Below are 23,097 nucleotides of genomic sequence, written 5' to 3' on the forward strand. Positions count from 1 at the left end.
CCGAATTTTTTCCCTATATAACTAAGCAAATTTACTCTTGATTTCTCGAACTCTTGATCTCTCGAAACCCTTGATCTCTCGAAGTAAAATTGCAGTCCCGCTGTTCATATTCTATTGAAATTCACCCTTGATACCTCGAAGTGGCTATGTGTATACTAACCCAAGTTACATAATTAGCAACTTTACCTGGACATTTAATGACCCCAGGCAGAAGACGCGGGTCTCGTGAAACGGGATGTTTATTCAGGTGACACTTATTCTGCAAGGTGATAATTGATTTATGAGTATTTCTATATGCTATCAAAATAATTATCATCGTCTTTATTACGATAATTCAGAAATGTAGTGTCGCTGAGAAATTGTAAATGCAGATTACGAGACGAAACAATTAATGAATTAAATTTTTATTTCGAATCAGTTTCAAAGTTTAACGAAATATGAAAATTCAGAAACATCCTTGCTGTCAATTTGACGACTTTTTTTGGACAAATACATACAGAATTTCGTTCAATGCACATGTTTGGAAAAGTCACAATGCTATGTACCACGCAACGCTGGTCTATGCCGTTTTCATATAACGAATGAGTAGAATGATATCCGTATGATAAAAAATAAAATTAAGAACACGAATAGACGATGTCCATTTTTCCTTTACTCAGTTAAATAAATATTCACTTAAAATACGAAAACATATCGTTGTTTTGTAAAAAACCACGTGTAAAAGGTAAGAACTGCATGAAAATCAACACATCCGGTATGACCAATTTTAAAACCTGTCGAACATACCCGGAAAAATCCGGACTCTTGAAAACTCGAACTCTTGATCTCTCGAAGTTTTTCCTCGGTCCCGCGGACTTCGAGGTTTCGAGAGTTACCTGTACATGTATAATGCTACACGTAATGTCATCACAATGAAAATATTTAAAAGAGTGAAAATAAAAATAAAAAGAATTTGATTTTTTTTTTATTTAAAAATATAAAGTATATATCTTTAGTTATTAATCATCTAAATTCGACGATAAACTGTAACATTGGTTACATTTAAAGTCAAATGGAGTGCCATTTGATCATTTAGAATTATTGAATTTAAAAGTGCGCAATTTACATGAGTGAAACGGAATGCAGCGCAAAATCGGAAGGAATTAAGTAGACAAAACTGGAGGAGCCCCCTTTCCCAAAGACTAAATAATTCGCAAGAAAAAGTTGTGGGAATAATTGGTTATACTCCCAATTTCTGCCACAGAGGGCGGTATCAACACCTGTAAGGTCACTCAAAAAACTCTCTTCTCTCTCTCTCTCTTTTTCCAGAGTTAAGACGTCTTCTTAAATTATTCTGACAGAGAAAACTCTTTCTCTATCATAGGTCAAGATTAATTGATTGTATATTATTGAACGTCCCTATCGAGAATCTTTCAATCATATGGAGACGCCAACCCGTGCCGGTGGTGAGCTACAAATTTTGTCCTATTCTCAAAACTTACAGCCATTGAGCAAATTGAGGGATCTTATTCGTGCCACCACCAACTGCGACACGGGGCCTCAGTTTATACGATCTCATCTGAAGGACCGGTCTCCACGTCCCACAGTGAGATTCGAACACGACTTAGACGTGAGGATCAATTCCTTACTCCACGACTCTATCAGATTATGTGAGATTAAATTTTATTGTTAACAGGTTTTATCTTACCATGTATGTTGTGCATATCCTTGAGGCACTGAATGTCATATGAATTCTAACAAAAGGTATTCTTGGAAAGTAGATGCATATAGGCACGTAATTTAACACGGAGGAATACATTGTACCATTGAAAATGTTCATTGAAAGATCGCCCTACCCCCCCCCCCCCCCCCCTTTGTGTTGTATACTAGTAGTAAGATAAGGGCAATGTAGTAGTTAGTGTATTCATGAGTAAATCCCCCAGCACGAAATAGGATTTTCGTACAGGCATCTGACGTTACTTATTTTTCAATATTCTTTTAATAAAAAAAATTACCCCTACCCCAAAATAAATTATTATTATGTAGGGGTTATATTTTTTGTATTTAAAGAAAAATAAAGTAACACCAGGTGCCTGTGGATTTTCGAGCTACTAAATTTTCGGGTTTTTTTTCGCTTGTCAAGTTTATTTTGAAATGTTAGATAGATTCTTTTTCTTTGTTAGTTGGATTATTTTTCTCTCCCCACCCTTTCAAAATGCTACGTCTATATCTATAGCAACCACCTGATATATACATAATACCAAAAAATCCATGATTTTTAAGATAGCGTAGAGGCTTTAGGGGGAAGGAGGGGTTAGAGAAATATATACCTCTTCTTAATTATATAGTGCGCTATATCATTCATTAGTCAAACTGTATATTACATTTGTTTTGATTAACATATCAACAAAAATTAATAGTCTTATCAAACATTTTTTATAACGAAATATATATATTACAGTGGTATATAATTCTTACAGCTGTGGTTCACGGTCCCGACATACTAGTAATCTGTAGCCTTTTTCACAAAAATTCTTACGACTAAGATTAAATTTTGACAGCTCTGATATTTCTTTGATTAATAAAGAAAATTATTATTTCAGACGAATAATTCACAATTTACTGTAATGTAACAGAAATATAAGATTTTTTTGTAACCTGCTACAATTTAGGTATATATATAGAAGAATAGGGAAAAAACTATCTTAGTCGTAAGATTTTTTGTGAAAAGGGCTACAGTCTTTCGAATTCTTCCTATATCTTTAAATATTCAATAACGTCTGGTACGACGATTTAGTCGAACCAGCAAAAACTTGGACGAAGCTATTTCTACTTAATACGTTAGACTTAAGATATGTCCAAAACTGTCGTAACTTTAAGATAATTCTTAAGAACTTTCTTAAGTTACGATACTTTCGAAAAACCCACTTAGTCTTAAGAATTGTCGTAAGTATATCTTACGAAGTTTCTTAGTCCTAAGAATTAGCTTCGAAAACATGCCTGCAGATCGCTAGTCAGTTCAATGTATTATACTATAGAGATCCAACGACTTCAAACGTACATCTAACAAAGCGTGCTACTCAATATCGATGAAAATATCAATTTTTACATATTTTTTCCAAATCAGGACAAAAGTATCATGGAAAATACAGGTCAATACATTATTTACAAACAGAAAATGCACATGAAAACAAGAAATAAACGCAAAAAAATCTAAGACCACGATAGGTGTACTACATGTCGGCCACGAGTTTAGAATGTGCAATCGGGTGTAACGAAAGCGAACTGTTTATATACCCGTCTGACAGTGCCTATTTATAAGAAGTGTTCAGCTTTAAGATAGGTGTAAGAAATAAACATCTGTTTAAAGTTTTTTGACATGTACAATGTATATTAGGACTCGCGTTTATTTAAAAAAAAAAAAACTAAATTAGAAAAAGAATCTTGATCAACAATCATGTACAATGTATACTACTTATGTAGGACTTGTGTTTATTTTTAAGAAAAAACTAGATTAGAAAAAGAATTTTGATCAACAATCATAAACCTCTTTACTTCTTTAAATTAGGACTCTGTATTGCATTCCTATTACGTAAAAGCCGCAATCACCAAACTAGCAGCTGCCCGTCATTTTTTACTGTAATATTAATAAGACAAAAGCGGTCCCTTTCTGGAAACGTCCGGTAATTTTTTTGATTTATATTTGATATAATATATTTTCAAAAAATTAAAATATAATGTATATTTTTTAAATATGCTTTCTGAAATTATTTATGAACTATAAATCTGAACAATGGATTCCGTATGTTGATCCAGAATATATTTCTCCGCACAATATAAATCTTTTTTTAGCTCACCTCAACGAAGTTGGGGGAGCTTATGTAATACCCTCGGCGTGGGCATCCACACCGGCGTCGGCGTCCCAGGTTAAGGTTAAGTTTTTTGGAGCATTTTTTTTTAAGTACTTCTGTGTCCTATATTGGTTAGACATGCATGGAAGATGATTCTTGTGTGTTTCATTGTACCAGTCAAAGTTTCAGATGCAAAGGAATGACCAGGTTAATGTTTTTGTAGCAGGTTAACATTTTGGGTTCAGTTTTTGGTGTAGGTTTCATTTCCAAGTAACTATAAGCCCTATGTTGGCCAAACTTGCATGGATGATACATCTAAGAATGGATACTACTGGGCTTGCTTCGGATGCTGAATCTGATATCCATTTTCCGGTTGATTGAACAGGTTAATGTTTTTGATGCATGTTTCATTTCCAAGTAACTATGTGCCCTATTTTGACCAAACTTGCATGTATGATACATCTAAGGATGCACACTACCGGGCTAGCTTTGGATGCTGAATCTGACCTACATTTCCCGTTTGAGTGAACAGGTTAAAGTTTTTAGTGCATGTTTCATTTCCAAGTAACTATAAGCCCAATGTTGACCAAACTTGCATGGATGATACATTTAAGGATGCACACTACCGGCCTTGCTTCGGATGCAGAATCTTACCTACTTTTACCGGTTGAGTGAACAGGTTAAAGTTTTCATCAAGAGATGAAAATTCTCAAATTTGCTTCAGATGCTGGATTTTGATTACATTTTCATGAAGAAGAACCAGTTTAAATTTTTTTTATGTAGGTCTATTTAAAAGCATCAGATCAATTAAAATTGCTTGAATATTTTCAATTTTGGAATGTACACTTTTTGTTGGGTAATTGTGTGATTTTGCCTTACTTAAAGACAACATTCGTTGAGGTGAGCTCTGTAATCTCTGATTACCTATGTTTACTTTTGATAATCATCAGGCGGTCAATGTTAAATATTTAAATTAAATCAAAGATACATTAAGGTTAATGAATGTTTGGCTTGAAGATGATTAATTAATTGGCGTCATGCCTTTATCAGGCCAGTAGTACCATGTGGACAAAGTTTACAATATGCCTTATGTAAATGCTTCCTTTTGCTCCTTTTTATCCGTGATCAAAAACTTAATGGATAGGCCTACACAATTCCTTGCATGAAATAAGGGTATAAAACATCTGACCAAGTATTCAAATACAAATTTTCCATGATTTGAATATTCGTGAAAATCTATTCATTTGCGAATGTTGGAACATTTGTTTCAGCTCTAATGAGCAGAGAGGGATTTTTTTTAATAGCACCTGATTTTACATGGAAATTGAAATTTTTATCTTCTTATCTAAATGACCAGTCCCCACGTCCCACAGTGTATTTCAAACCTCAAGGTATATAAAATTATGGTTTTCTGGTCCTTTTCTAATAATTGTTCTTTTTATCTTTTAGGTGCGGCAGTCCATCAGGCAGCAGAGGGTGGGGGCTGGAGATGCTCTCCAAGAGACAGAGGACATGGCACTGCCTTCTTCACAGCCTGCGCTTGATCTTCCTGAGGAGGAGCTTGAACAAACTGAAGAGGTGGCATCGCCATCTTGTCAGTCTGTGATAGCTCACCCTCAGGGGGATCCTGAACAGGATGAGGGGATTGCAGCGCCAGCTCCCAAGCCTGTGATTGATCTTCCAGAGATGGAGCTTGAACAAACGGAAGGGATGGCAGTGCCCTCCACTCAGTTTGTAATAGCTCCCTCTTTGAAGGATCATGGTCTTGCATGGGCCTGGGAGACGGTATCGCTATCTCCTCTGGCTGCTGGAGGTCATCCGTCCTGGTTTCCATTTCGATGCTGGCCTCCGCTGGAAGTGATTCCCCAGGATCAGCCACCACCAGAGGGTAAATCAGTAAGTCAGTCAGTTAGTCAGTCAGTCAGTCAGTCAGATAGAATGGATCCTTTTTCCTGTTTGGAGTGGATAGTAAGAATGGCGACTTTCTCCTGTTTGGAGTGGACAGTAAGAATGGCGACTTTCTCCTGTTTGGAGTGGATAGTAAGAACGGCACCTTTCTCCTGCTTGGAGTGGATAGTAAGAATGGCGACTTTCTCCTGTTTGGAGTGGACAGTAAGAATGGCGACTTTCTCCTGTTTGGAGTGGACAGTAAGAATGGCAACTTTCTCCTGTTTGGAGTGGATAGTAAGAATGGCGACTTTCTCCTGTTTGGAGTGGATAGTAAGAATGGCACCTTTCTCCTGCTTGGAGTGGATAGTAAGAATGGCGACTTTCTCCTGTTTGGAGTGGATAGTAAGAATGGCACCTTTCTCCTGTTTGGAGTGGATAGTAAGAATGGCGACTTTCTCCTGTTTGGAGTGGATAGTAAGAATGGCGACTTTCTCCTGTTTGGAGTGGATAGTAAGAATGGCACCTTTCTCCTGTTTGGAGTGGATAGTAAGAATGGCACCTTTCTCCTGTTTGGAGTGGACAGTAAGAATGGCGACTTTCTCCTGTTTGGAGTGGATAGTAAGAATGGCACCTTTCTCCTGTTTGGAGTGGATAGTAAGAATGGCGACTTTCTCCTGTTTGGAGTGGATAGTAAGAATGGCGACTTTCTCCTGTTTGGAGTGGATAGTAAGAATGGCGACTTTCTCCTGTTTGGAGTGGATAGTAAGAATGGCGACTTTCTCCTGTTTGGAGTGGATAGTAAGAATGGCACCTTTCTCCTGTTTGGAGTGGAAAGTAAGAATGGCAACTTTGAGTTCAGTCAGGTCAGTCCAGTTAGAGAATAGGTTCCCAGTTTAATAGGGGCTTGTTGTAAGAGGCGACAAAATTTTCCACTAAATAGGGGTATCGTTAAAGATTTTCCTAAATTAAACAACTTCAGTTTAAGTGTTATTCTTATGTATGCTATGTTTTTATATTATACACGTTATACACACACCACTATTTAAACATAGCATTCATAAGAATATATCGCCTTAGCTCTCTTAAAAACTAAATAATAAAAATAAAATGAATAAAAAATGAATATTTAAATCTTGACTTGAGTAGAGTAGTGTTTTCGGTACAACTAAAACAGTGTTATGTTAGCTTTAAATAGAAAAAGAAACAAAATTTTATTAGTAACCGATTATTAATAAAATAATGAAACTTAAATGATAAAAAAATAAATAAAGGATTCAAAAGTTCTTCAATTTTATAAAGTTCTTTAAAACTTTCCATTAATTTAAAAGAAGGGTTTGGGTTAGTGGGAGGTCTGTTTAGTTACCTTGGTCCTTTTTGATTGGTTAAACCCCCTGGTGGATCGGGGGCTTTAGAGAATAGGTTCCCAGCCTAATAGGGGCTTGTCGTAAGAGGCGACAAAATTTTCCACTAAATAGGTGTATCGATCGTTAAAGATTTTCCTAACACTATTTTAAACAACTTCAGTTTAAGTGTTATTCTTATGTTTGCTATGTTTTTATTTTATACATGTTATACACACACCACTATTTAAACATAGCATTTATAAGAATATATCGCCTTAGCTCTTGTTTAACTAAATAATAAAAACAAAATAAAAAAATAAATAAAAGGTTCAAAAGTTCTTCAATTTTATAAAGTACTTTAAAACTTTCCAGTAAAGAAGGGTTGGGTTAGTGGGAGGTCTGTTTAGTTACCTTGGTCCTTTTTGATTGGTTAAACCCCCTGGTGGATCGGGGGCTTTAGAGAATAGGTAAAGAATAGTAAGAGGCGACAAAATTTTCCTAAATAGGTGTATCGATTGTTAAAGATTTTTCCTAACACTATTTTAAAAACTTCAGTTTAAGTGTTATTCTTTTTCTATGTTTTTATTTTATACATGTTATACACACACCACTATTTAAACATAGCATTTATAAAATATATCGCCTTAAATCTGTTTAACTAAATAATAAAAATGGTAAAAAAATAAATAAAAGGTTCAAAAGTTCTTCAATTTTATAAAGTTCTTTAAAACTTTGTTAAAGAAGGGTTTGGTAGTGGAAGGTCTGTTTAGTCACCTTTCCTTTTTGATTTGTTAAAGTGGATAGTAAGAATGGCAACTTTCTCCTGTCTGGAGTGGATAGTAAGAATGGCGACTTTCTCCTGTTTGGAGTGGATGGTAAAGATTGGTTACTCTCTCCTGTCTGGAGTGGATGGTAAAGAATGGTGACTTCTCCTGTTTGGAGTGGATAGTAAGAATGGTGACTTTCTCCTGTTTGGAGTGGATAGTAAGAATGGCGACTTTCTCCTGTTTGGAGTGGATAGTAAAGAATGGCGACTTTCTCCTGTTTGGAGTGGATGGTAAGAATGGCGACTTTCTCCTGTTTGGAGTGGATGGTAAGAATGGCGACTTTCTCCTGTTTGGAGTGGATAGTAAGAATGGCGACTTTCTCCTGTTTGGAGTGGATGGTAAAGAATGGCGACTTCCTCCTGTTTGGAGTGGATGGTAAAGAATGGCTACTTTCTCCTGTTTGGAGTGGATGGTAAAGAATGGCGACTTTCTCCTGTTTGGAGTGGATGGTAAAGAATGGCGACTTTCTCCTGTCTGGAGTGGATAGTAAGAATGGCGACTTTCTCCTGTCTGGAGTGGATGGTAAAGAATGGCGACTTTCTCCTGTCTGGAGTAGATAGTAAAGAATGGCGTCTTTTTCCTCTTTGGAATGGATCATGGTAAAGAATGGCGACTTTCTCCTGTTTGGAGTGGATGGTAAGAATGGCGACTTTCTCCTGTTTGGAGTGGATGGTAAAGAATGACGACTTTCTCCTGTCTGGAGTGGATGGTAAGAATGGCGACTTTCTCCTGTTTGGAGTGGATGGTAAAGAATGCCAACTTTCTCCTGTTTGGAGTGGATGGTAAGAATGGCGACTTTCTCCTGTCTGGAGTGGATGGTAAGAATGGCGACTTTCTCCTGTCTGGAGTCGATGGTAAAGAATGGCGACTTTCTCCTATTCTGTAGATGGTAGTTTATGTAGTTCTTTTTCATTTGCAGTAAAGTTATTATTTGTTTTTTAAAATTTTTTAAAATTTATTTTTGCCATGGATGGATTATTCATTTAAGATATTAGAGATAAGTATTCCTTTTTTTGAAGCATGATGATTTATTTTTCAGTTTCCTCTTTATTTAAATGTGTTAAAAGTTCATTGTTTGAAAGTTCCCTCTGCACACTGTGTCTGTCACAGGAACCTCACCTCAGTCCAGCTGGAGTCAGAAGTAAGTGATTTCTTTGTCACTTCAGTATTTATACATGATTGGTGGTAGGTGTTATTTTGTTTATCTCACCTCAACAAAGTTTAAGTGTTTACATGATACTTGCAGCATTTAGATTAAATTTAGCTGTTGATTTTCGATAACCTACCGTTACATGGGATCTTGGTGTTTAAGGTCTCATCCGGAATCGCGTGTTGATTTTCACTTGGTGCGTTGAGAATGGACAGTCACTTAACCTTTGTTTACATATTAACTTTGACGCGGCGCAGCGGACGTGAATTGTACTTAATGTATGAACTGTCTTACGGTATGATCCATCTACTGTGTGTCATTTCACTGTTTCTGTACTGTGACTTACTTAACGATTACATTTGTTGAGGTGAGCAAGGTAATCTTTGATTACCTATTTATTGTTTTCATATAAATAAAATACAAAAACCAAATTAAAAAAAAACCCACACATATATAAAATATATAGAGATAACGAATTCAAGCAAAAAGTTTAATCCAGTATAAATCAGAAGCATAGCAAAGACTTCTTAAACATTAGAATTGCAGATACATGATTAAGAGTTATAAAGTCAGCATTTAGAGTTGCACAGATATGATTTAGAGCTACAGAGTTAGTGTATAGAGTAACAGAGTCAGTATTTAGAGTTACAGAGACAAGATTTAGAGCTACAGAGTCAGGATTTAGAGTTACAGATTCAGGATTAAGAGTTACAGAGTCAGGATTAAAAGCTACAGAGTCAGTACTTAGAGCTAGAGAGTCAGGAATTAGAGTCATTATTATAATTACAGAGTCAGGATTTAGAGTTACAGAGTCATTATTTAGAGTTACAGAGACATGCTTAAGAGTTACAGAGTCAGGATGTAGAGTTACAGAGTCAGTATGTAGAGTTACAGAGTCAGTATTTAGAGTTACAGAGACATGATTTAGAGTTACAGAGACAGTATTTAGAGTTACAGTTACAGAGTCATGTATATAGTTACAGTCAAGATTTTAGTTACAGAGTACAGTATTAGAGTTACAGAGTCAACATTAAGACAGTTACAGAGTCAGTATATAGAACTTACAGAGTCAGATTTAGAGTTACAGAGTCATATTTAGAGTTACAGAGTCAATAGTTAGAGTTACAGAGTCATTTATTTACAGAGTACAGATTTAGTTACAGAGTTTGATTTAGAGTTACAGAGTCAGTATTTAGAGTTACAGAGACAGGATGTAGAATTACAGAGTCAGTATTTAGAGCTACAGAGACAGGATTTAGAGCTACAGAGACATGATTTAGAATTACAGAGTCAGTATTTTGAGTTACAGAGATGATTTAGAGTTACAGAGTCAGTATTTAGAGTTACAGAGTCAGTATTTAGAGCTACAGAGTCAGTATTTAGAGTTATAGAGAAATGATTTAGACCTACAGAGTCAGTATTTAGAGTTACAGAGTCAGGACAGTATTTAGAGTTACAGAGTCAGTCATTTAGATTACAGACAGAGTCATGCAGATTTAGAGAGAGTCATGATTTAGAGTTACAGAGTCAGAGTTTCTGAGTAGTATTTAGAGTTACAGAGTCAGTATTTAGAGTTACAGAGACAGTATTTAGAGTTACAGATTCAGTATTTAGAGTTACAGAGTCAGTATTTAGAGTTACAGAGTCAGTATTTAGAGTTACAGAGTCAGGATTTAGAGTTACAGAGACATGATGTAGAGATACAGAGTCATGATTTAGAGTTACAGAGTCAGAAGTTAGAGTTATAGAGTCAGTTTTTAGAGTTACAGAGTTAGTGATGTATAGTTACAGAGTTAGTGATGTAGAGTTACAGAGTTAGTATTTAGAGTTACAGAGTCAGTATTTAGAGTTACAGAGTCAATATTTAGATTTACAGAGACATGATTTAGAGTTACAGAGTCAGAATGTAGAGCTACAGAGTCAGTATTTAGAATTACTGAGTCAATATTTAGAGTAACAGAGTCAGGATTTAGAGTTACAGAGACATGATTTAGAGTTACAGAGACATGATTTAGAGTTACAGAGTCAGTATTTAGAGTTACAGAGACATGATGTAGAGTTACAGAGTCATTATTTAGAGTTACAGAGACATGCTTAAGAGTTACTGAGTCAGGATATAGAGTTACAGAGTCAGTATTTAGAGTTACAGAGTTAGTGATGTAGAGTTACAGAGTCAGTATTTAGAGCTACAGAGTCAGTATTTAGAGTTACAGAGATGATTTAGAGTTACAGAGACATTAAGAGTTACAGACAGTATTTAGAGAGAATTTAGAGTTACAGAGTCAGTATTTAGATTGATAGAGACATGATTTAGAGATATAGAGACATTATTTAGAGTTACAGAGTCAGGATTTAGAGTTACAGAGTCAGTATTTAGAGTTACAGAGACATGAGATTTAGAGTTACAGAGTCAGTAGATTTAGTCAGAGCTACAGTTACAGAGTACAGAGTCAGATTTAGAGTTGCAGAGTAAGGATGTAGAGTTACAGTGTCAGAATTTAGAGTTACAGAGTCAGTATTTAGAGTTACAGAGATGATTTAGAGTTACCGGGTCAGTATTTAGAGTTACAGAGTCAGTATTTAGAGCTTCAGAGTCAGGATTTAGAGTTACAGAGACATGATGTAAAGTTACAGAGTCAGTACTTAGAGCTAAAGAGTCAGTATATAGAGTTACAGAGTCAGTATTTAGAGTTACAGAGTCAGTATATTTAGAGTTACAGAGTCAGTATTTAGAGTTACAGAGACATGATGTAGAGTTACAGAGACATGATTTAGAGTTACAGTGTCAGTATTTAGAGTTAGACAGAGTATTTTAGAGCAGTAATATTTAGAGTTACAGAGTCCGGATTTAGAGTTACAGAGTCAGTATTTAGAGCTACAGAGTCAGTATATAGAGTTACAGAGACATGATTTAGAGTTACAGAGTCAGTATTTAGAGTTACAGAGTCAGTATTTAGAGTTACAGAGTCAGTATTTAGAGTTACAGAGTCAGTTAGAGTTACAGAGTTACTGAGATACAGAGAGTATTTAGAGTTACAGAGACAGATTTAGAGTTACAGACAGATCATATTTAGAGTTACAGAGTCAGTATTTAGAGTTACAGAATCAGGATTTATAGTTACGTTACAGAGTCAGTATTTAGAGTTACAGAGACATGCTTAAGAGTTACAGAGTCAGGATGTAGAGTTGTAGAGTCAGTAAGAGTGTACAGAGTCATTATTTAGTGTTATAAAATCAGTTATTAGTTACAGAGTTAGTATTTAGAGTTACAGAGACAAGATTTATTGTTATAGAGACAGGATTTAGAGTTGCAGATACTTAAGAGTTACAGAGTCAGCATGTAGAGTACAGAGTCAGTATTAAGAGTTACAGAGTCAGTATTTAGAGTTACAGTAGTATTAAGAGTTACAGAGTCAGTATTAAGAGTTACAGAGTCAGTATTTAGAGCTACAGAGTCAGTATTAAGAGTTACAGAGTTCGTATATAGAGCTACAGATTTAGATAGACAGAATCAGAATTTAGACCTACAGAGTCAGTATTTAGAGTTACAGAGACATGATTTAGAGTTACAGAGTCAGTATTTAGAGTTACAGAGACAGTATTTAGAGTTACAGAGTCAGTATTTAGAGTTACAGAGTCAGTATTTAGAGTTACATAGTCAGAATGCTGAGGTATAGAGTCAGTATATAGAACTAGTGAGTCAGTATTTAGAGTTACAGAGTCAGTATTTAGAGTTACAGAGATAGTATTTAGAGTTACAGAGACATGATTTAGAGTTACAGAGTCAGGATTTAGAGTTACAGAGTATTTAGAGTTACAGAGTCAGTATTTAGAGTTACAGAGTCAGTATTTAGAGCTACAGAGACAGGATTTAGAGCTACAGAGACAGTATTTAGAATTACAGAGTCAGTATTGAGAGCTACAGAGACAGTACTTAGAGTTACTGAGATAGTATTTAGAGTTACAGAGACATGATTTAGAGTTACAGAATCAGTATTTAGAGTTACAGAGTCAGTATTTAGAGTTACAGAGTCAGTATTTAGAGCTACAGAGATATGATTTAGAGCTACAGAGTCAGTATTTAGAGTTACAGAGTCAGTACTTTGAGCTACAGAGTCAGTATTAAGAGTTACAGAGACATGATACAGAATTACAGAGAAATGCTCAAGAGTTACAGAGTCAGTATTTAGAGCTACAGAGTCAGGATTTAGAGTTACAGAGACATGATTTAGAGTTACAGAGTCAGTATTTAGAGTTTAGTATTTAGACTTACAGAGTCATTAGAGTTACAGAGTCAGTATTTAGAGTTACAGAGTCAGTATTTAGAGTTACAGAGTCAGTATTTAGAGTTACAGAGTCAGTATTTAGAGTTACAGAGTCAGTATTTAGATCTACAGAGTCAGTATTGAGAGTTACAGATTCAGGAGTTAGAGAGTTACAGAGTCAGTATTTAGAGTTACAGAGACATGATGTAGAGTTGCAGAGTCAGTATATAGAGTTACAGAGTCAGTATTTAGAGCTACAGAGTCAGTATTTAGAGTTACAGAGACATGCTTAAGAGCTACAGAGTCAGTATTTAGAGTAACAGAGTCAGTATTTGAGTTAGAGACATACAGAGTCAGTATTTAGAGGTAGAGTTACAGAGTCAGTATTTAGAGTTACAGAGACATGATGTAGAGTTACAGAGTCAGTATTTAGAGTTACAGAGATTATAAATAGTTACAGAGTCAGGATTTAGAGCTACATAGTCAGGATTTTGAGTTACAGAGTCAGTATTTAGAGTTAAAGAATCAGTATTAGAGTTACAGAGTCAGTATTTAGAGTTACAGAGTCAGTATTTAGAGAAAAAGAGACATGTTTAAGATTCAGATTTAGAGCTACAGAGTCAGGATTTAGAGTTACAGAGTCAGTATTTAGAGTTACAGAGTCAGTATTTAGAGTTACAGAGACAGTATTTAGAGTTACAGAGAAAGGATGTAGAATTACAGAGTCAGTATTTAGAAATATACAGCAAGTTTTTAGAGTTACAGAGTCAGGATTTAGAGTTACAGAGTCAGCATTCAGCATTTAGTCAATATTTGTTACAGAGACATGATGTAGAGTTACAGAGACAGGATGTAGAATTACAGTGTCAGTATTCAGAGTTACAGAGTCAGTATTTAGAGTTATATTTAGAGTTACAGAGACATGATGTAGAGTTACAGAGACATGATTTAGAGGTACAGAGTCAGTATTAAGAGCTGCAGAGTCATGATTTAGAGTTACAGAGACATGATGTAAAGTTACAGAGTCAGTATTTAGAGCTAAAGAGTCAGTATATAGAGTTACAGAGTCAGGATTTAGAGTTACAGAGTCAGTGTTTAGAGGTACAGAGTCAGTATTAAGAGTTACAGAGAGATGCTTTAGAGTTACAGAGACATGCTTAAGAGCTACAGAGTCAATATTTAGAGTTACAGAGACATGATGTAGAGTTACAGAGACATGATTTAGAGTTACAGAGTCAGTCAGTATTTAGTGCTACAGAGTTAGGATTTAGAGTTACAGAGTCAGTATTTAGAGCTACGTAGACAATATTTAGAGTTACAGAGTCAGTATTTAGAGTTACAGAGACATGATTTAGAGCTACAGAGTCAGTATTTAGAGTTACAGAGACATGATTTAGAGTTACAGAGTCAGTATTTAGAGTTACAGAGTCAGGATTTAGAGTTACAGAGTCAGTATTTAGAGGTACAGAGTCAGTATTAAGAGTTGCAGAGTCAGTATTTAGAGTTACAGAGTCATTATTTAGAGTTACAGAGGCATGCTTAAGAGTTACAGAGTCAGAATTTAGAGTTACAGAGTCAGTATTTAGAGTTACAGAGACATGATTTAGAGTTCTACAATCAGTATTTAGAGTTACAGAATCAGTATTTAGAGTTACAGAGATAGTATTAAGAGTTACAGAGAGATTTTTTAGAGTTACAGAGAAGAGATGCTTAAGAGCTACAGAGTCAGTATTTAGAGTTACAGAGACATGATTTAGAGTAACAGAGACTTTATTTAGAGCTACAGAGTCAGGATTTAGAGTTACAGAGTCAGTATTTAGAGCTACAGAGTCAGTATTAAGAGTTACAGAGACAGTATTTAGAGTTACAGAGTCAGATTTAGAGTTACAGAGTATTTAGAGTTACAGAGTCATATTTTACAGAGACAGAGTTACACAGTCAGATATTAGAGTTACAGAGTCAGTATTTAGATTGATAGAGACATGATTTAGAGATAGAGAGACATGCTTTAGAGTTACAGAGTCAGGATTTAGAGTTACAGAGACATGATTGAGAGTTACAGAGTCAATATTTAGAGTTACAGAGACATGATGTAGAGTTACAGAGACATGATTTAGAATTACAGAGTCAGTATTTAGAGCTACAGAGTCAGTATTTAGAGTTATAGAGACATGATTTAGAGTTACAGAGAGTCAGTATTTAAAGCTACACAGTCAGTATTTAGAGTTACAGATCCAGTATTTAGATTTACAGAGACATGATTTAGAGTTACAGAGTCAGAATGTAGAGCTACAGAATCAGTATTTAGATGAATAGAGACATGATTTAGAGTTACAGAGACATGATTTAGAGTTACAGAGTCAGTATTTAGAGCTTCAGAGTCAGGATTTAGAGTTACAGAGACATGATGTAAAGTTACAGAGTCAGTATTTAGAGCTAAAGAGTCAGTATATAGAGTTACAGAGTCAGTATTTGAGTGTACAGAGTTATTTAGAGTTACAGAGACAGTATTTAGAGTTACAGAGACATATTAGAGTTACAGAGTCAGTATTTAGAGTTACAGAGTCAGTATCAGTATTTAGAGTTACAGAGTCAGTATTTAGAGCTACAGAGTCAGTATTTAGAGTTGTAGAGACATGATATAGAGTTACAGAGACTTGCTTAAGAGTTACAGAGTCAGTATTTAGAGCTACAGAGTCAGTATTAAGAGTTACAGAGTCAGTATTAAGAGTTACAGAGTCAGTATCTAGAGTTACAGAGTCAGTATTTAGAGTTACAGAGTCAGTATTTAGAGTTACAGAGTCAGCATTTAGAGTTACAGAGTCAATATTTAGAGTTACAGAGTCATGTTTTAGAGTTACAGATACATGATGTAGAGTTACAGAGTCAGGATTTTGACTTACAGAGTCAGTATTTAGAGCTACAGAGTCAGGATTTAGAATAACAGAGACATGCTTAAGAGCAACAGATTGAGTATTTAGACTTATAGAGTCAGGATTTAGAGTTACAGAGTCAGCATTTAGAGTTACAGAGACATGATTAAGAGTTACAGAGTCAGTATTTAGAGTTACATGATTTAGAGTTACAGAGTTAGGATTTAGAGTTACAGAGACATGATTTAGAATTACAGAGTCAGTATTTAGAGCTACACAGTAAGTGTTAAGAATTACAGAGACATGTATTTAGAGTTACAGAGACATGATTTAGAGTTACAGAGTTAGTATTTAGTTACAGAGTCAGTATTTAGAGCTACAGAGTCAGGATTTAGAGTTACAGAGACATGATTTAGAGTTACAGAGACATGATTTAGAGTTACAGAGTCAGTATTTAGAGTTACAGAGACAGTATTTAGAGTTACAGAGAAAGGATGTATAATTACATAGTCAGTATTTAGAGTTATACAGTAAATTTTTAGAGTTACAGAGTCAGTATTTAGAGTTACAGAGACATGATTTAGAGTTACAGAGTCAGTATTTAGAGCTACAGAGTCAGTATTTAGAGTTACAGAGACATGATTTAGAGTTACAGAGTCAGTATTTAGAGCTACAGAGTCAGTATTTAGAGTTACAGAGACATGATTTAGAGTTACAGAGACATGCTTAAGAGTTATTTAGAGTTACAGAGTCAGTATTTAGAGTTACAGATTCAGTATTTAGAGTTACAGAGGCAGTATTTAGAGCTACAGAGTCAGTATTTAGAGTTACAGAGACATGATTTAGAGTTACAGAGACAGGATTTAGAGTACAGAGTCAGGATATAGAGTTACAGAGTCAGTATTTAGAGCTACAGAGTCAGTATTTAGAGTTACAGAGACATGATTTAGAGTTACAGAGATATGATTTAGAGTTACAGAGTCAGGATTTAGAGTTACAGAGTCAGTATTTAGAGTTACAGAGACATGATTTAGAGTTACAGAGTCAGTATTTAGAGCTACAGAGTCAGTATTTAGAGTTACAGAGTCAGTATTTAGAGCTAAAGAGTCAGTATATAGAGTTACAGAGTCAGTATTTAGAGTTACAGAGTCAGTATTCAGATTTACAGAGACATGATTTAGAGCTACAGAGTCTAGATATAGTGTTACAGAGTCAGGATTTAGAGTTACAGAGTCAGATTTAGAGTACAGAGACATATTTAGAGTTACAGAGTCATATTTAGAGTTACAGAGTCAGATTTAGAGTTACAGAGTATTTAGAGTTACAGAGTCAGATTTAGAGATACAGAGTCAGCATTTAGAGTTATAGAATCAGTAATAAGAGTTACATAGTCAGTATTTAGAGTTACAGAGTCAGTATTTAGAGATTCAAAGTTATGATTTAGATAGAGTTACAGAGTCAGGATTTAGAGTTACAGAGTCAGTATTTAGAGTTACAGAGTCAGTATTAAAAGTTACAGAGACATTTAGAGTTACAGAGTCAGATTAGAGTTACAGAGAGGATGTAGAGTTACAGAGTATATTTAGAGTTACAGAGAGACATATTTATTTACAGAGTTACAGAGTTACAGAGTCATTATTTAGAGCTACAGAGTCAGTATTTAGAGTTACAGAGACATGATTTAGAGTTACAGAGACATGCTCAAGAGTTACAGAGTCAGTATTTAGAGCTACAGAGTCAGGATTTAGAGTTACAGAGACATGATTTAGAGTTACAGAGTCTGTATTTAGAGTTACAGATACACTCTGTAGAATTACAGAGTCAGTATTTAGAGCTACAGAGTCAGTACATGTACATGTATTTAGAGTTACAGAGTCAGTACATGTATTTAGAGTTACAGAGACATGATTTAGAGTTACAGAGTCAGAATTTAGAGTTACAGAGACAGGATGTAGAGTTACAGAGTTACATGATTTATAGAGTCAGTATTTAGAGCTACAGAATCAGTACATGTATTTAGAGTTACAGAGTCAGTAGTTAAAGTTACAGTATTTAGAGTTACAGAGTCAGAATGTAGAGCTACAGAGTCAGTATTTAGAGTTACAGAGTCAGTATTTAGAGTTACAGAGACAGGATTTAGAGTTACAGAGTCAGTACGTAGAGTTACAGAGACATGATTTAGAGTTACAGAGTCAGGATTTAGAGTTACAGAGACATGATTTAGAGTTACAGAGTCAGGATTTAGAGTTACAGAGTCAGTATTTTGAGTTACAGAGATTTAGAGTTACAGATCAGATTTAGAGCTACAGAGATTTAGAGTTACAGAGACAGATTTAGAGTTAGAGTTACAGAGTCAGTATTTAGAGTAACAGAGTCAGTATTTAGAGTTACAGAGTCAGTATTTATAGTTACAGAGTCAGTATTTAGATCTGCAGAGTCAGTATTTAGAGCTACAGAGTTACAGAGACATGTGTAAGAGTTACAGAGTCAGTATTTAGAGCTACAGAGTCAGTATTTAGAGTTACACAGTCAGTATTTAGAGTTACAGAGACAGGATTTAGAGTTACAGAGTCAGTATTTAGAGTTACAGAGTCAGGATTTAGAGTTACAGAGTCAGTATTTAGAGCTACAGAGTCAGGATTTAGAGTTACAGAGACATGATTTAGAATTACAGAGACATGATTAGAGTTACAGAGTAAGGATTTAGAGTTACAGAGTCAGCATTTAGAGTTACAGAGTCAGCATTTAGAGTTACAGAGTCAATATTTAGAATGACAGAGACATGATTTAGAGTTACAGAGTCAGTATTTAGAGTTACAGAGTCAGTATTTAGAGCTGCAGAGTTAGTATCTAGAGCTACAGAGACATGATTTAGAGTTACAGAGGCAATTTCAGAGCTACAGAGTCAGTATTTAGAGTTACAGAGTCAGTATTTAGAGTTACAGAGACAGGATGTAGAATTACAGAGTCAGTATTTAGAGCTACATAGTAAATTTTTAGAGTTCCAGAGACATGATTTAGAGTTACAGAGTCAGTATTTAGAGCTACAGAGTCAGTATTTTGAGTTACAGAGTTACAGAGTCAGTATTTAGAGTTACAGAGTCAGTATTTAGAGCTACAGAGACATGATTTAGAGCTACAGAGACAGGATTTAGAGTAATACAGAGTCAGTATTTAGAGTTACAGAGTCATGATGTAGAGTTTCAGAGACGTGATTTAGAGTTACAGAGTCAGTATGTAGAGTTACAGAGTCAGTATTTTTACAGAGAGATTTAGAGAGTCAGTATTTAGAGTAACAGAGACAGGATTTAGAGTTACAGAGTCAGTATTTAGAGCTACATAGTAAATTTTTAGAGTTCCAGAGACATGATTTAGAGTTACAGAGTCAGTATTTAGAGTTACAGAGTCAGTATTTAGAGTTACAGAGTCAATATTTAGAGTTACAGAGACAGGATTTAGAGTTACAGAGTCAGTATTTAGAGTTACAGAGTCAGGATTTAGAGTTACAGAGACAGGATTTAGAGTTACAGATTTAGAGTTACAGAGACAGATTTAGAGTTCAGAGAGATTTAGAGATTACAGAGTCAGTATTTAGAGTTACAGAGGAGATTTAGAGCTACAGAGACAGGATTTAGAGTAATGTTACAGAGACATGATTTAGAGTTACAGAGTCATTTATTTACAGAGAGTTACAGAGACAGGATTTAGAGTCAGGAGTTTTTAGACAGAGTTAGGATTTAGATCAGAGATTTAGAGCTACAGAGTCAGGATTTAGAGCTACAGAGACATGATTTAGAGATACAGTGTCAGGATTTAGAGTTACAACATCGGGATTGAGAGTTACAACATCGGGATTGAGAGTTACAGAGTCAGGATTTAGAGTTACAGAGACATGATGTAGAGTTACAGAGACAGGATTTAGAGTTACAGAGACAGGATTTAGAGTTACAGATTTAGTATTTAGAGCTACAGAGACAGGATTTAGAGCTACAGAGACAGGATTTAGAGTTACAGAGTCAGTATTTAGAGCTACAGAGTCAGGATTTAGAGCTACAGAGACAGGATTTAGAGTAAAACAGACAGTATCTAGAGCTGCAGAGTTATGATTTAGCTACAGAGACAGAATTTAGAGTCAGGAGTTTTATCTACAGAGACAGGATTTAGAGTCAGGAGTTTTATCTACAGAGACAGGATTTAGAGTCAGGAGTTTTATCTACAGAGACAGGATTTAGAGTCAGGAGTTTTATCTACAGAGACAGGATTTAGAGTCAGGAGTTTTATCTACAGAGACAGGATTTAGAGTCAGGAGTTTTATCTACAGAGACAGGATTTAGAGTCAGGAGTTTTATCTACAGAGACAGGATTTAGAGTCAGGAGTTTTATCTACAGAGACAGGATTTAGAGTCAGGAGTTTTATCTACAGAGACAGGATTTAGAGTCAGGAGTTTTATCTACAGAGACAGGATTTAGAGTCAGGAGTTTTATCTACAGAGACAGGATTTATAGTCAGGAGTTTTATCTACAGAGACAGGATTTTCAGAGTAGAGAGTGGTGAATTGACTACTGAGACAGGATTTAGAGTCTGTCAAAAGAGGAAAGGGACACCACTCTGTAAGAAGACAATACTAGAAAATAGGAGAGGAATTTTAAAGTTGTCATTCTGCCAGATCTTATAGGAAAGCTGTATTCCAGGAGAAATTTTGACGGCTGCATCACCAACAAATAATATTGGGCAGGATGACTGCTGAATCACCATTTACAAATAAGGATTTTATCTACAGAGACTGATTTGCAGGAGTTTTCACCTACAAATAATATTTAGGGCAGGAGTTGCTGCATCATCTACAAATAATATTTAGGGCAGGATTACTGCTGAATCACCAACAAATAACATTGGGCGGGATTACTGCTGAATCACCAACAAATAATATTGGGCAGGATGACTGCTGCATCACCAACAAATGATATTGGGCAGGATGCATATGACTGCTGCATCACCAACAAATGATATTGGGCAGGATGACCGCTGAATCACTATAAAGTTTGTGCTGTTATGGAGAAAAAGAGCCCAATGGAGATGCTGTTGTCGTCTGCTAGGCGGCCTGATGAGCTCTTACAGAGCGAAACAGTGTACCATAAAATATTTAAGGAATGCTGCATCACCAACAAATAATACGGTATAAAGGTAAACTGTTGTCAACTCAGTTTATTGCTATTAAATTCATTCCATTAACAAATAATTTTCATGGGCATTTGATGAACAAATAAATTGGGCAGGATGACTGCTGAATCACCAAAGTTTGTGCTGTTTGGAGAAACGTCAGAGCCCAATGGAGAAGCTTGTCGTCTGCTAGGCGGCCTGATAGCTCTTACAGAGCGAAACAGTGTACCATAAAATATCTACATTTGCAAATGTTTTCTTTTTTCATAACACAATGTAAGCAATACGTATCTATCACGGTTTCTCAAGTCATAAATGTTCAACATTATATCTTTAAGTTCATATGGAATCGACATGCTTTCAACTGAATAAACTTGTGCCATTGAGATTTGAAATGAAGAGTATTTAGAGTTATGACCTTGACCTTTGACTTTTGGAATTCAAAATCTATGGATATTCTTTAAGTCTTAAGGAGTTATCTTAAATTACATTGTGCGTGGGATTGAAAGTTATATTACAGACAGATGGTCACACAGGACAGACAAATTAATTACTTCAACTTTCAGTGAAAGCAGAGGAAAATAATTGGAATTATTTTGTTCTATTTAAAGATCTCATCAGTTTGTGTAACAGGCAAGGATTTTTCTATAAACATACAAAAGTAACATTCTTATAATGTATTCAAGAGTTATCCCCCTTGTCACAGCAATTCATCTAAATTTATGTATATACAGTCATGTTTAATTTAGATATAATTTTTCTTGTAACAGAATTTGAATTATTTTACATTATTTATAATGATTATTATGTGAATTATAAGTCCAACCATTAATTTCAAAAGATATATTAAGTTGTATTATCTATAGATAATAATACAAAATGTACCAGTTTTTAGAGAACAAGTTTATAAAACTTGAATTAAAAAATATACCTGTAATTTTTACATTCAACTTTTATCTGCACTATGGTAACATGTATCATAAAGCTGAACTCGACCCATAGATTAAGACATATGCAATTCTTGATATTACTGTCTGCTGTATAAGCACCAAGCTATACTCTTTGCATTTGTTACACCTGCGCGTGACTGCTTTATTGTCATGGGTATCGGGGTGGAATGGCCACCCGTGTTTGTGCTGGCTATCTTGCATTATAACTTTGTGTACATTTTATTGTAATTATGGTACGTACATGTATACATGTATTTATGTTTGTATACCGCACTTAGGTATCTTACTCTCCTGCAATAGAGAAATAACACAGTTAAAGATATTTTCTGTTGCTACGAGTGCTGAGTAACATGTACCAGTGATAATTGATTACACTGAACGGTGACTAAGTGAGCTGCTTTATATAGAGGGGTCCTCAGATGTAAAGGGAGGCTTATCAAATATGGCCGACACATTCCTTTTTCCACTCCCATCTTTTCGGATGGCTCCTACGCTTGCACCTTGCAGTGAACCAACCTTGGACGTCATAGGTGTTCTACCATCTTGCTGATTCAGTCATTTGGTTTTTTTTTAAATTTCATTCAAGTGTTATACATGTACTTTTGTGGCACCCCAAACACTATGTCCTTGTTTACAAAGACTTACTTATGGTGGTAATTAAATTAGCAATATACATTGAAGAATCAGTAACTATTAATAAATTTTTAGCAATATTTTACATTATTAGCGAGGAAGAATCTAATATCGCTAAAAATTAATTGCATATTATTTGCAATAGCTTCTTTAGTTAGCATTTTAAAAGCTAAAT

At 35.2% G+C, this 23,097-nt stretch overlaps 1 protein-coding gene across 1 annotated transcript; it reads left to right on the top strand.

Annotated features, from left to right (window-relative positions):
• Positions 1-9,320: 9,320 nt before the first annotated feature.
• LOC134248322 (myb/SANT-like DNA-binding domain-containing protein 4) lies at positions 9,321-14,424 on the top strand. Its single transcript, XM_062730732.1, has 4 exons — positions 9,321-9,335; positions 10,185-10,329; positions 14,000-14,191; positions 14,300-14,424. Exons 1-4 carry the CDS (start codon positions 9,321-9,323, stop codon positions 14,422-14,424), a joined length of 477 nt encoding a protein of 158 aa, XP_062586716.1.
• Positions 14,425-23,097: the final 8,673 nt, after the last annotated feature.

This window comes from Saccostrea cucullata, unplaced genomic scaffold (genome assembly GCF_032062105.1).
Source record: "Saccostrea cucullata isolate Sc308-1 unplaced genomic scaffold, CSIRO_AGI_Scuc_v1 ctg1898, whole genome shotgun sequence".
Taxonomy (NCBI): domain Eukaryota; kingdom Metazoa; phylum Mollusca; class Bivalvia; order Ostreida; family Ostreidae; genus Saccostrea; species Saccostrea cuccullata.